This window comes from Argiope bruennichi, chromosome 8, assembly GCF_947563725.1.
Source record: "Argiope bruennichi chromosome 8, qqArgBrue1.1, whole genome shotgun sequence".
NCBI lineage: Eukaryota > Metazoa > Arthropoda > Arachnida > Araneae > Araneidae > Argiope > Argiope bruennichi.
The window spans coordinates 132,300,992-132,314,533 of NC_079158.1; the positions used below are offsets into that span (position 1 = coordinate 132,300,992).

Consider the following 13,542-nt stretch of genomic DNA (forward strand, 5'->3'; position numbering starts at 1 on the left):
CTGTGCCATGTATCTCCCAAAGGCATTCTTTACGTGTGTTAAAAGATTAAAGTCGAGTGAGTACGTAGGCTATTCGTTTGGATGCATCCTCTTACATTCAAGAAGATCATCAACATACATCGTGCGATGATAATGGGCTCAATATTCGTGAAGATGAAAGAATTTCCAAGAGCATCACGAAAATTGTGTGCACTTGCCACGATCTGCCAGTAGTAATATTCTGGCGATAAATCTTTCGTGATTTTCTTCGCCAAGATTTAAATTTGCCTTTTAGTACTAAACCCACCCAGACCATAACAATGACTCCTAGGAATGTCGGCGGAGACGCTTCAGATTCCCATCAAATCTGCTTTCATTGAGCAATAAGCAAAATTTGCTCTCATTCGTGAACAGCCCAGTTTCCAGTTGATGCGTTCACGAACGACACGCATCCTATCTATTCTTTTTGTTGGAAGTATTCAATAGAACATATTTTATTAAACTGCAATCCTGCAGTTTAATAAAATATGTTCTATTGGGGCAAAGAAAGAAGACTTTTTTCTTTCTTTAATTTATGGATATTAGGGTAACGATACAAATGACTAAGACACACCAACGCATTTCTATCTCTTGGTCATCGTCTGGTAACCGCTTTCCTTGCCTCCATACGGCAACAATTACTCTATAGATGATTTTACTTGATTGCTATCAATGTATAGAGATTTTCATGTGCAGCAAGTTTGGCTGTCAAACCAGATTTCTAAAATATAGTAACTGTTAGCCTCAAAAATGATTTCCACAACCTTCTAAGAATGCTTTTGGCAATTCTGACTTAATTTGCAATTTCTTATACAGCAGAGCATTTTTCTAATTAACTAAGAAATTTTTTAAGAGTGGAACATTCCAGATTTTTTGAATCCAATAATTTGATATAGGACATAAAAAAATATAAATCTTTTGTATAATACACAATCAATGTGTTTTTTTCCACCACATTGCTCCCCTTTACCTTTTATCTCTTAGTGCTTGTCATACAGCTTAAAATATTTGCATATTCAATAACTAAACTTTAGCAAATATTTTTTTAACTATCTAAGCTTCTTTGGACCTTTTACAATTTAGTTGGGACAAAGAAAGAAGACTTTTTTTTTTCTTTAATTTATGCATATTAGGGCAACGATACAAATGATTAAGACAATTTTAATAATTGAAATTATTTCTCACACAACAAAAACTTTTTTCCTTCTTCTCAAGGAAAAACTAGTAGCAAGCCGTTTTTTAACTGAAAGTAAGGTTTTAAGGTAATAAAAGTGCTTTTTTTTTATTAGGGATGTGCTAATGGCATTTTATTTGCTGATATTGTTATGCTTTTTACTGACCAAATTATGAAAAATCCTAGAGAACAAGGTTTCATGTGACCGCATCAACGAGATGAGAAGATAAGTATATCTCTCGAATAAGAGGTATATTGGAAGAATAAAAGACTAAGAATAAATCAAGCTTTCTAATTCATCTAAATTAACGATAGTTTTATATCAAGAGTGAAAGAATGATAATGAAAGAGAGAAAGAGACAGTGACATTAGATACAATCTGTTTTTTTAGGCAGTTAGTATTATCTATTTTTATTCAAAGTATTCATTTCTTTTTAAACATTAAATGAGATATAACTTTCCGTTTGCTGCATTCAACATAAAACAAGAAACATGAATGTTTCTTTAATATTACTTAGATAAAAAGTCCATTGATATTTTAGAAAAATAGAATCATATTGAAGAGCGGAGAGGTTTAAGTGGAAAATATTTTATACGCATGGTTTCTTTTTATTAATATAAACTTGTGCAACTTAATTACAGCAACAAAATTTTTTTTGCCATGGCTATCATTATACGGCACAATACATTGCAAACTCACCTCTATGTTAAATCACTTGGTGGAGTTGAGGATGCATATATCCAACAAAGTCACTATTTACAGTGCCTCTACCAATGACTTTCTTAATATAAGTTTTTGATTCTCCTCCTTTTTTTTTTCTTTCAAAAAAATATCCACACTATTTAAATTTGCTTACTTTTCGATTTATTTCTGTAATGGCTACGGATGTCATTTTGTCCTGGATTTAAATTCTTATCAATCACAAAAAATTAAAATAAAAAAACAAAACAAATGAAACACATATCACAGAAGTGAACATTGTTATGATTACAATATAAAAGAAAAAATGAGAACGTAATCAGCCGAACGCGTCGAATCCAAGATATTTGACTATTCTGATGCAAACAAAACTTTGAGAAACCTCGAAACATTCGATTTCTCGATTCATTAGAAGAAATATTGCTTGCTTTCTTGTTCGTTTATATGTTAACCCTTTCTAGGGTCGTGGGCAGTATGCTTCCCACCAAATTTATCAATTTTTGTATGAAATTATGTAAGTTGGAATAAGTTCTGACAAATTTTTTTAGAAAGACAGAAACTTAGATGCTTCAGTTCTTTATCTCACATAAAATGATGTGTCTTGATTTGTTACTTAATTATTAACTAAGCAAATTAATTAATTTACCAAGTTAAATTTATCTAATAGGCTAAATGAATCCCTTTTCTTATTCTAATTTCAAGCCTAAAAATATTTTAATATAATATGACTAGAAAAAAAATGGCCCTTTAAAGGATTAATGCAATTACATTGTTTAAATAGGGTAAGTGAGATGAATTCTAAGATTTTAGTCTTGTTTCAAATTTGACCCAAAACCGTCCATGTGAAGAGGCACTTCACGCTTGCTTAATTTATTGCAGCAATATTGTAAAGAGTAAAATGAAATAGTAAGTGCATCGGTAAATGCATAAGCTAATGTATTTACTTACTAATGCAAATGTAAGTGCATAAGTAGGTAAATGAATTATCAACTATAGAATGAATGGATTCAAAGAATAACTAATGCAATTTTTTAGTTAAAAATACTTGTCAGTCTAATTTATTATCTTAAAAAAGGAGCGAAAAATATTTATTCGAAAAGCAGTTACTTGACAGTCGTCAGTTCTCCTCCTGTTGCTGACCGTGATCTGAAACTTCCAAACCTAGGCAAAACTTCTGTGGCTGGTTCTATTTTCTTGCTTCGCAAGCTGCGGGTATAGAAATGTATACAGTCAAATGTCCAATATTCAGACTCAAAAAAAAAAAAAAAAAAAAAAAAAGGAACATTTTCATTTCCAAATAAGTATTTAAATAAATATTAAACAAATAACAATAAAATTAAATCACTAAATAAAAAATCTGAGCAAAATAAATAAATGCAGTAGCGAAATCACCTCTCATGGCTATTGGGTGATTCAAAATTAACCTGACAAACTGCTGTGAGAAATACAGCTGGCAAGTCACTAGAATTAATGTAGGAAACGCTTTTCATCAGGGTTGTAATTGGATTTAAGATTAATGGCATGAGTTTTGATTATGTACGGGGATTTTATGGATGCTGAGAAGGCTGATATGCCTATGTCGTTGCAAAATAGCTGCAAAACACCCGATATTTTTCAATTGTTCCATATCAAGGGTTGTGAGTGCTATGAAGTGTGCATAGTTGTAAATAGAAATAATTTTGAATCTGGACATGTATGAATGCAGATGGGGAGTGAAATTTTGTTTTCATTAATTTTAGTTAGATTAACAGCTTCTCTTTGTAGCTTAACAATTGGAGGACTGCATTGAGCTGACTATATCCCTTTTCCAAATCTCCGTACCTCCTCACAGCGAAGATGTATTAAATGTGCATCAGACATACGTTACTTAATCTCAAATTTTGGATTTTTTGCATTGAAGTTAAATATATATTCAAGAATGCTCCGACCTAGCCAGAGGCCATGCGAGAAACTTGATGGGGCCGTCGAATGGCAACCTCTATCAGCACGAAGAAACAAACTACACCTGATGATATCGGAAACTTGCAAACAACAAAGGACTCTAGAGAAAGCGTATATTGGTTCAGAAAAATTTTCAGAATTTTTACTTTACATATTAAACTGTGTAACTTTAAGAATGCATTAAATACATTAAATATACGTTGATCTTTTGCATTAGGAGAAAACTAAAGGCAAGAGTTTTGACAAAATATCCTTAATAGAAAAGTTAATGACGGACATTTTTAAGAGTCCTTCGACATCAAGGGGCATCCAATTTCCTGACCATCTAAGTCTATGCTCTCTCCACAGTACACATGCTTTTATCAAGTGATTTATAGAACCTTCTTCGGAGCCACACTGACAAGAAGAACTTTTGTCAGAAAAACGACTTTGATGCACAAAAAAATACACCATGTCCAGTGTATACACGGTTAAGATAAGAACAATCCTCCATTCGGTTACCCGAAACGTTTTTAAAATGTTGGTAGGTAGCTCTCCCTTTAATGAATTATTCCATCTCTCCTGCCATTCCTTAACTATTAGTCTTGGGATTTTCTCAGTTTAAAGCTTCCATGGCTAATGTATCTGCGTTTTCGTTCCAATACACCCCTGATGTGCTCTGATCCAGACCGTTTTAACACCAAGTTCGGCAAGCTTTCTTCTTTTATACCCAATGTTATTTTTTTGTTCCACCAACGGAATCAAGGGCTACTAAAACCGATTTTGAATCAGAAATTATTTTTGCGCCTTTTAAATTGCGCGGAGTGACACATTCCAGAGCATTTCTGATCGCCACCACTTCTGCCATAAAGACAGTTGCATTTTCATTACATCTAAATTTTTTAAATATTTTTTTCTTGTTCAGTTTTCATATCATACAAAGGTACAGCCCTCTTTTCCCACCATTTTTTATTCATCTGTATAAATACAATTGCCTTTAGCCATAACATCCAAATATTAGCTCCATGAAATTCTTTTGACTTTCCATGGTGGTAGACATAATTCGAAATCAAAGTTGCGCTCATTGTCTGTATTTTCCACATTCTTTGCTTCTCTCAGTCGCCTTCCTTTTTCTTTTAGTACTTATATCGAAGAAGGGTGGGCGGGAGCAACCACTGAGAATTTGAAGTGCATCTGTGGATGCTGTGCTGTTGGCTTTAGTCATGGAAAGCAACGGAATACGTTGAAGTTTATTTATTTGCCTAAGTTTTCCAGTTGACCAAATCTCAGACCCATATGTTATCAATTTTTCAAGTACATTTTTACATATTTCTTTAGCTATAAGGGGGAATAAGGCCACAAAAAGTGTTGCTCAGTCTTCTTCTTTTTTTTCATTTAGTTTTCCTCTCTTAAGTAACATCTTGTTTAAGTGTGGACGAAATGGGATCAAAAATGATTCTTAAGTACTTTAGGTTTTTAGTGTATGGTATTCTCTTCCCATTTAATTTAATTCCTGGAAAGTGACTGATTTCTTTTCTATGAACATGATATATTTTAAACATAATATATTTCCCTTTATTTGTACGAAAATTTAATTTATATTTTTCTTCCCAATCTTACATGTTTTTCATTATAACTGTGCTCATTGGGGCAAAATGAAAAGAAGTTTTACTTCTCATAAGGATTGTCACATCATCTGCAGATGCCTGTACACTAAATTCAGGATTGCCAGAACTCATTCATAATGAACAACCACAAAATTGGACCAGAACTTAAGCCCTAAGGAGCTCCCCGCTTATACTACCAAATTTCATTATTATAAAGAAGAACTGTGCTAGTACTCAAGGAACTATCCAAAAGTTCATATAATTATTTGTTCATCCCATATTTTCTAAGTATTCTCGTGATGTCCGACCAACCGAATGTTTTAAACACATTTTCAATGTCTAATGAAATCATACACGTGATAAATTTTTTACCTCTTGTACAGTTAATAAATTCCAGAGTTTTTTCCAAGGCCTGTATTGCCCCTATTCTTCCTCTGAAACCATATTGGTTCTTATTTAAAATCTTTTGGGACTCTATGAAATATATTAGCTTGTTCGTTAGTAGTTGGTCTAAAACTTTGCCCCAAACCCATTTAATGACAAATGGGTCAATAAGATTTATAATTCGTTAAATCTTTTCCCTCCCTCGGAATTAGAATTAATTTAACTATCTTCCATTCTTCTGGGAAATAACCATACATCATATTTGTAACCATTCTTTGTCTGCAAACTATACTTCTTCAATAAATTCAACTGTTCTTCCATCATAACCTGGAGCTGTTTGTTTCTTCATATCTATAATAAATTCTTGCATTTCTTCTCCTGAAGAATGATTATAATTCCCTTCTTCTACCTCAAGAATCATGGGAAATTATTTTTGAATTATATAATCAAAATATCTTGGATTGTTGATGTACACTTCCCATTATCTTTCTTAATTTGGTTCATTTTGTGGGTAGAGTCTTTATCTTTGATGATATTTTGATTATACCTGTTAAGTTTTTAAAAATTACCCTGTTTAAAAACTTTTTAAAACAATCTTGTTTGGCTTTTTTAATCATTCATTTGCATTTTTCTGATTCCTTTTTTCATCGAAATTTGTCTTTCGCTTTGAAAACGTCTACGTAATCCTCTCGCTTTACTATGCATTATTTCTAGTTTCGAATCCCACTATGGTATTTGCATTATATTTTTCCTACAAAATTTGCTTCTATTAATGACGCATATTAGATTTAATCCCCTATTAAAATCCCTTATTATTTCATCTATGCTTTCATACGGGAAGCTTCTTTCCCTGAAAGTCTCTATGAAGCTCTTAAGATTCTTACAAAAATCTTGGATCGTTACGTCTTGCTATTTCCATCTTGGTAATGACTTTTTACAAAGAAATTCCTCAGTTATAATATACGCTATTAACTTGTGATCGCTTTGAGTCTCATCAGTGTATACAGATAATTCTTGTATTTTGATTCTTGAAATTCTTCTAAAAATAGTGACGTCTGTCCAGCTTCTCATTTTGAGCTGACGCATGTTGAAGATGAGTCCGTATTGTTTAACATTTCCAGGTATTGTCTAAGCAGTATTCCATTTAAATTATCGCCATGACGATCAAAGATTTTAGAGTCTCATGCAGGACTAGCATTAAAGTCTCCATTTATTAGTATTTTAAATTTCGAAATTTTTAAAGAAACCTTCTATTGTGTCTATGTATGATTGGATTGCGTCATGTGGAGGGCAGTATACCGAAATAAATAATACATTTCCCTGATTTCTTTCAAGCATTATCGCTACCATATCTCGCTCTATAAAAATAGGGGCATAATTTATATGTTTTTTTTTTATCACGATAGCTACCCTAGATTCTCCACTTAAATATAATCATTTGTAAGTCGAAGATATGCTAATCAAATTATCCTTAAATAAATAAGGTTCAGAAATTGCGATAATGTCAATATCGTGCCCGAGCAAATCCTGCATAAGAAGAGCTGAGGCCGCAAATGCATGATTCAAATTTAACATAGTGCAATACAAACTCAAAGTTTGTGGTTTAAATTTGGCCATCAGATATGCCATAATTTATCTGTTTTTTCAAAGGTTTATTTTCCTTATATAGGCTTCGCAATTTGGGCTCTTAATATTATATTAAGTATCAAAATCTTCTTTGAATCTTTCATTTAAAGATTTACAATTTTGGCAACACGATTTTTTTTACAGTCTTCTCCCTTTCATCGCAGATTATTTGATCTCTATTAGAACAATTCTTCATAGTGTATCCGTATTTGAAGCCTGTCTTGGTCTTAAGTATTCACGTACATTGATGCTTACTACAGCAATATTTGCCACTGCAGCTAATAAAGAGGCATGATATCGCATAACATTGATCAATATCGAATCATATCATACGACGTGTTTGGCTTTCTGGGCACTGTTGTCGATCATATTTCAAAATTCAATTTATCATTCAACTGTCCCTTCTGCAAGTGTAATTGGTCTGCCCAATCAACTGATTGTCCAATAACTTAAACTCCACTTGGTATGGTATGTTATGCTTTTACATAACATTTTAAGGAGATTTAAATTCCGGTTTTAAATACTCCACCATGAAAATGTTTTAGGCTTCCTCCGTCTGCCTACATATATTTTTTTAAAATTCACTTTTCCCTCAGAGAGCTTCAGTGATACATCTAGTCATGCAGAATTCAGTTCTAGAAGGTGTCTTTATTTGAGTCGGCAGAGATTGAAGCAATGTCGTAATCTAAATTTTGCTGTCACCAGCGAATTGTCTCAAAATATTTCCGTGAACAAATCGAATTTGGGAGACGAATTTTCGCATTTTATGTATTTTGAATTTGATTTCATTTCAATTCTTCCAGTAAAACTGTTGACGAAATTGCATACCTCAGTAATATTCCGCCATATTCACTTCAATTTGTGAAAGATTTGCCCTTCGCTACCCGAGTTTATTTTGAGTTCGATTTGAATGTTTTCTGATTCACCAAAAACCTATCGGCTCTATTTCTAATTAATCTGCTTTGAATGATTTTAACCAAGTTTCATTCGCATGCTGTTCTCTCCCCGAATATTGTAAAACAATATTGTGAACTTTTAACTTAATAACTTAATAATAAACTTAATTATTTTGAGGAAAAGCTTTTTTACAACAGAATGAATAGAAAAACTTGCTATGCGAATCAAGATGGAATTGATGGATTAACTGTTTGAGATATCAAATCACAACAGCTGCTTCAACTCTTATTGTCCAACAATATTTTCTTAGATTTTATTAGAGCACTTTCTGGAAAAAAAAACATTTTAAAAGGAAAGGCGAGGGAAAAAAGCTGGAAAGAATTTGACGAAGAAATTCCATAATGGTGATAAATTTCTCTCCCCCCCCCCTCATTTTTTTGCTACTTCATAGAGATTTTAAAAAATGCATTTAAATGAAAATGGAGTGCATCCAAATTTTTTTTCTCATATTTTAAGCTCTAAAAAATAATAGTTTCAGAATTGTCTCCTCACTTGCAAGAATAAGAAATTACAGATGATTATCAAAATAATAGAAGCAACACAAACGAATGCAAGAGTCTTTATTAATGATGCACGGGGGGGCCACTTTTTACATGTGCTACAGTCGGGATTTGTCTGGAAATGGAATCATATAAGCGCTGAATAGTGCTTAGAGGAATATTGTGCCATTTTTCCTGGAGATATTGTGGAAGTTACGGGAGAAATGCGGTGGAGGATATCGATTCTGTATTGAACGTTATAAAACAGACCATAAAGGTTCGATCATATTGAGAATTTTGAAATTTTGGATAACTATTATAATTTATTTTTATGAAATTAGCTGAAAAATTGTATTGTTGAATTCAATTCCTCCAGCGTTAATGACATTAGCAATTTGGACAACAGAGTCAGTGATTAAGTGATATGAAGGTTAAAGTTCAAGTCTATTTCTGGTAAAAATTCAGATTACGCCTATTGACAATTACCATTTTTAATAAATCAATCAATTGTTGCTATAGCGGAAACGTACGTTTACGTTTTTTAAATTGCAATAAATATTAGAATTTTATATAAAGGTGATTCAGTAGCCGATTTTTAAACAATTATATATAGACTTTAGCTTCCATTGTGACTTAATGAATTTTGCGATGTTGTAGGCAATAAATGAACTGATAAAAGCGTTTCGAGATTTAATCCACTGCCTACTTTCCAATCTTATGAATCTTGGCAACTAACATTCTAAGCGAAAAAAAAACCTATTTGTTTACGTTTATGACTAATCTATCTTTCACACTTTTAATATCTCTATTTTAGATGTTTTATAAGCCAATTTCTCGGTCTTAAAAGCCCTGTTAAGGTATTATACTATATTTAAATAAAAATGTTGTAGAAAAGCGCTATTTGGCTTGGCAACTAGCTGTTCGCCCATTATCTATATTTTAAAAAAATTATCTAAACCAAGAATCAACATGGGGTCCCAACCCCTATTTTGATTGTGCAAATTTTTATTTCATATGAAATTAATAATACCAATGGCCATATAAATTTTATAAGGAATTCATTGCGCTCTTCTCTCAACCATTATCTATTGCGGTGAGAAATTTTAAAAGCAAATTTAACTGTACAATTATTGTAAGAAAAATCTTCAACAGAATTCACCAGTAACAAGCATTAAATAATGCATCCAATGTACCTATTTCATAAATTTGAATTTCACGTGAAAATCGCTTGACCGCTGGCATACGCCAACAATGGTCGCTTACGTCTTTCTGAATTTCAAGCATTATTGCAAAATAGACTGAGTCTTTTGCTTCATAAACAGGACGCCAATTACCGCCAATTTTCAACCAATTTTTGCCGTTTTTAAATATAGCTAACCACTTTGAATACCCTATTTGTTATAATATGATAATATTTCATCAAAATTGGTCGGCGTAACTGTATTGCCGTTATTAATGTCACAACTAGGGTCGCCTAAACCGTCTAGTGTTAATAAATTTAGTAATATCATTCGACTTCGATTGTCTATACCTATTACAAAAAAGGAATTATTAATTTAAATTATATTTTCGAAATAATTAATGGAGAACTCTGATTGATTAGCTATATTTCAAATTGGAAAATCAATTGCCGTGGGAAATTGTGCAATCATTCGATTCTTGAGGCAGAAAGTTAAATTTTTTTTGCAATTTCCCTCGAACTATCGAAGACGTCAGTTAACGATAATTGATAACAACTCCGAGCACCATGAGCAAATTGCAATAGCTTAAAATAGTGCTTTCTTTTGCATTGATGCCATGTACTTCATCAGTACTGATCGATATATGAGGACCTTACATATGGTTGTTTATGATGACTAAATGGATCAATAAGATCCATTTGGTCATGCTAATAACTTTTGATGAACGCCATTTTATCTCAATAAAAGAACATGCATATATTTAAAATAATAAAGGAAATCATTCGTCGAGCTCCAATCACTAGTCCTGATTCTAAGATTTTTATTTCTTATGAAAGTTCATTACCTCTAAATGTGTCGTCAAGGGTCATCACTTTTTTAGCTAGAATCCTCTATGGAGAAAAATCTTGACTAACTTTTATTGCCACAACCATTGTATCTATTTCGAAAGTTGAAATTGGTACTGTGAATCGACTTTGAAATCATGAAATAAGAATTTTCAATGAATTTGAACTCACTGAGAATTTTCTTTTCATATATATGAATACCCGTGATTCCTACATAACCAATTCCCATAGATCAAAGGTGGCCATTGCCTTCCTTTCCCTCCATTTCGACGCATATTCCAAAATGAAACTTTGTAGATCTATCAATCTTAACAACCGGGTGATTTCGTCGATTTTTGTCTTCAACTTAACAATTTCACCTCTTCGAAGGATTGCTAACAAGTCAAAATATTCTGTCATTAGTGTTCATCTCTAACTTATATTATCTAAAGTTTGCTTTTGTCGTGATTGTCTGTAGTTCATATAGACAGGATTAAAATATCCTTGTTGATATTAGCTTCTCCGGATGGTCATATTAATGGTATTAATATAATCGACCGACTTTGATGAAATACAGAACAGATCTTACAGAAACAAATAAGCTGTTATTTAAAATTACGATCATAAAAAGATAGCATTCTGCTTTGTTGCACAATGACGAGATTGACAAGTTGGCCGGGATCATTGGCAAAATCGATCCAGTTGTTGAGTTTGGGAGCTTTGACTAAGTTTTAATTTGCAGTACCTCTTAAAAATGGAGTGGGAGGCGACAGACAACCCTTGAGGATGTTTTTAAGGTTCATATGCTTACATCTGAATTAAAAATTGCAGTAATATGTACATAAGATATTTCATTCAGTGTTTGTGATTGGAGAATTTCCTCAAGGTTTCTCCCCACAGAGTGAGATTGAACTTCTGAGATTTCCTTTGAAATTGGGTGGCAGTTGAAGAAAGATGATCCCTTTTTCCCAACTTATAATTTTTTTTAAATAGTCTTTCCTGATCGATATAGTCTGGATAGAATAGAAGGTTTTCTGAATGGCCTCCCTGATGGCTAGATTTAAGTCCATTAGATTCTTTCTTTTGAGATCATTAAAAACACAAAAGAGAAATCATCGATATGGAAGATTTGACAAGAGCATATTTACTGCAGCGCGCCAATCTGTTAAGAGAAGTTTTACATAATGAAGGATTCGTTTTCATCCGAAGGAGTTGTGATAAAACTCTACAGTAAAGTGACCTTCGTAATAAGTTTAAAAATATTTTTAATATAATCGTATTTTAAATTATATACCATTTTGTAATGAAATTGTTTACTTCTTTCAATCGTGTCTTTTACTGCAAAAGTTATGCTATCTTTTTCATTACTTTTTTGCGTATAAGCTGAACTTCTGTTTGTGTAATAAGATGTTATTGAGGAGAAACATTATTTCACTTGATTATTAATCAAAATTATAAAAAACCCTTTAATTGTGAGCATTGAGAAGTCAGTTTCTGAACAATTTTGTTGCTCCAAGTTCAGCATTTTGCATGATTTTTTGCATAACATCAATTTATTTTAGCGAAACATTAAAAAAAGAAATAAAAAATTTAAAAGGAAATTTGTTATTTCAGTAATAAGTAAATCAGCAAATAATTTCTGTTTAATTTGTAAATATTATTATAAAGAACTATTAATTAATGAATATAAATCTAACGCAACTTATATTTTAAAGAACACGGGGGAAAAGGAATTAGATAAAAGAATGCTAACTTTCGCAAAAAAAAAAAAAAAAAAAAAAAAAAAAAGACTTGCTTTTTAAACTATCCTTATTTATTCCCAACAGTTAAATTTCATAAAAATCCATTACAATTCAGATTCATGACTTGTAGCACTGGCAGTTATAATTACTATACGGGAAAATATTTCTTTAAATACCTAAAAATTATCTTGGACAAAATCATAGATGAAGACAACTTTATAATTTCCAGTAACAAAGAAGTACTGGATTTTCTTAAAGACAACGACATTAATAAACTTAATACTTATGATTTCGAAAATTTACACACCAATCTACCTCATGAAAAATTAATGAAGGTCTGTACTTTTATATATGACGAATATCTAAATGAAGATGTTATTCCCAAAAATAACTGGCTAGAGTTATGAAATTTTAATATTACTGAAAATTACATTTTTAATGGAATTAATTTTTATAAACAAGTTAAGGGCGTTCCAATGGGAACAGCTTTCTCAAGTGCTTTAGCTAATAGTTTCCTACATTACTATGAGAAAAAAATAATTAAATATAATTTAATAAACGGGTGGAGATATATTAATGACCTACTTTTGATAAACTTAGACAATACCAATATTGTTACTAATTGCTATCCAAAGGGTTTAATTCTAACAGAAACAAATAAAAATTAACTTGAGGCTACCTTTCGGGATTTAAAAATCGAAATTGCTATTGATAAAACAATAGTTGGTATCTACGATAAAAGGGATGAACTCAACTTTAAAATAACAAAACTTTGCAATTATCATTCCAATATAAACTCTAAAATTTTCAAAAATCTAATTTTCTCACAATTTAACAGGATCAAAAGGATTTGTAATAACAAAAATTCCTATAGTGAAGAATCAAATAACCTCATTAAAAATTTAACTAATATTGAATTTCCCAGAAACT

At 31.7% G+C, this 13,542-nt stretch overlaps 1 protein-coding gene across 1 annotated transcript in view; it reads right to left on the minus strand.

Annotated features, from left to right (window-relative positions):
* LOC129980878 (mucin-3A-like) overlaps positions 1 to 13,542 on the minus strand; it is a 104,202-nt gene that overhangs the window by 9,884 nt on the left and 80,776 nt on the right. Inside the window, exon 11 of the mRNA XM_056091328.1 lies at positions 3,000 to 3,098. Within this exon, the coding sequence (XP_055947303.1) occupies positions 3,000 to 3,098 (99 nt within the window). The remainder of the gene's footprint in view (positions 1 to 2,999; positions 3,099 to 13,542) is intronic.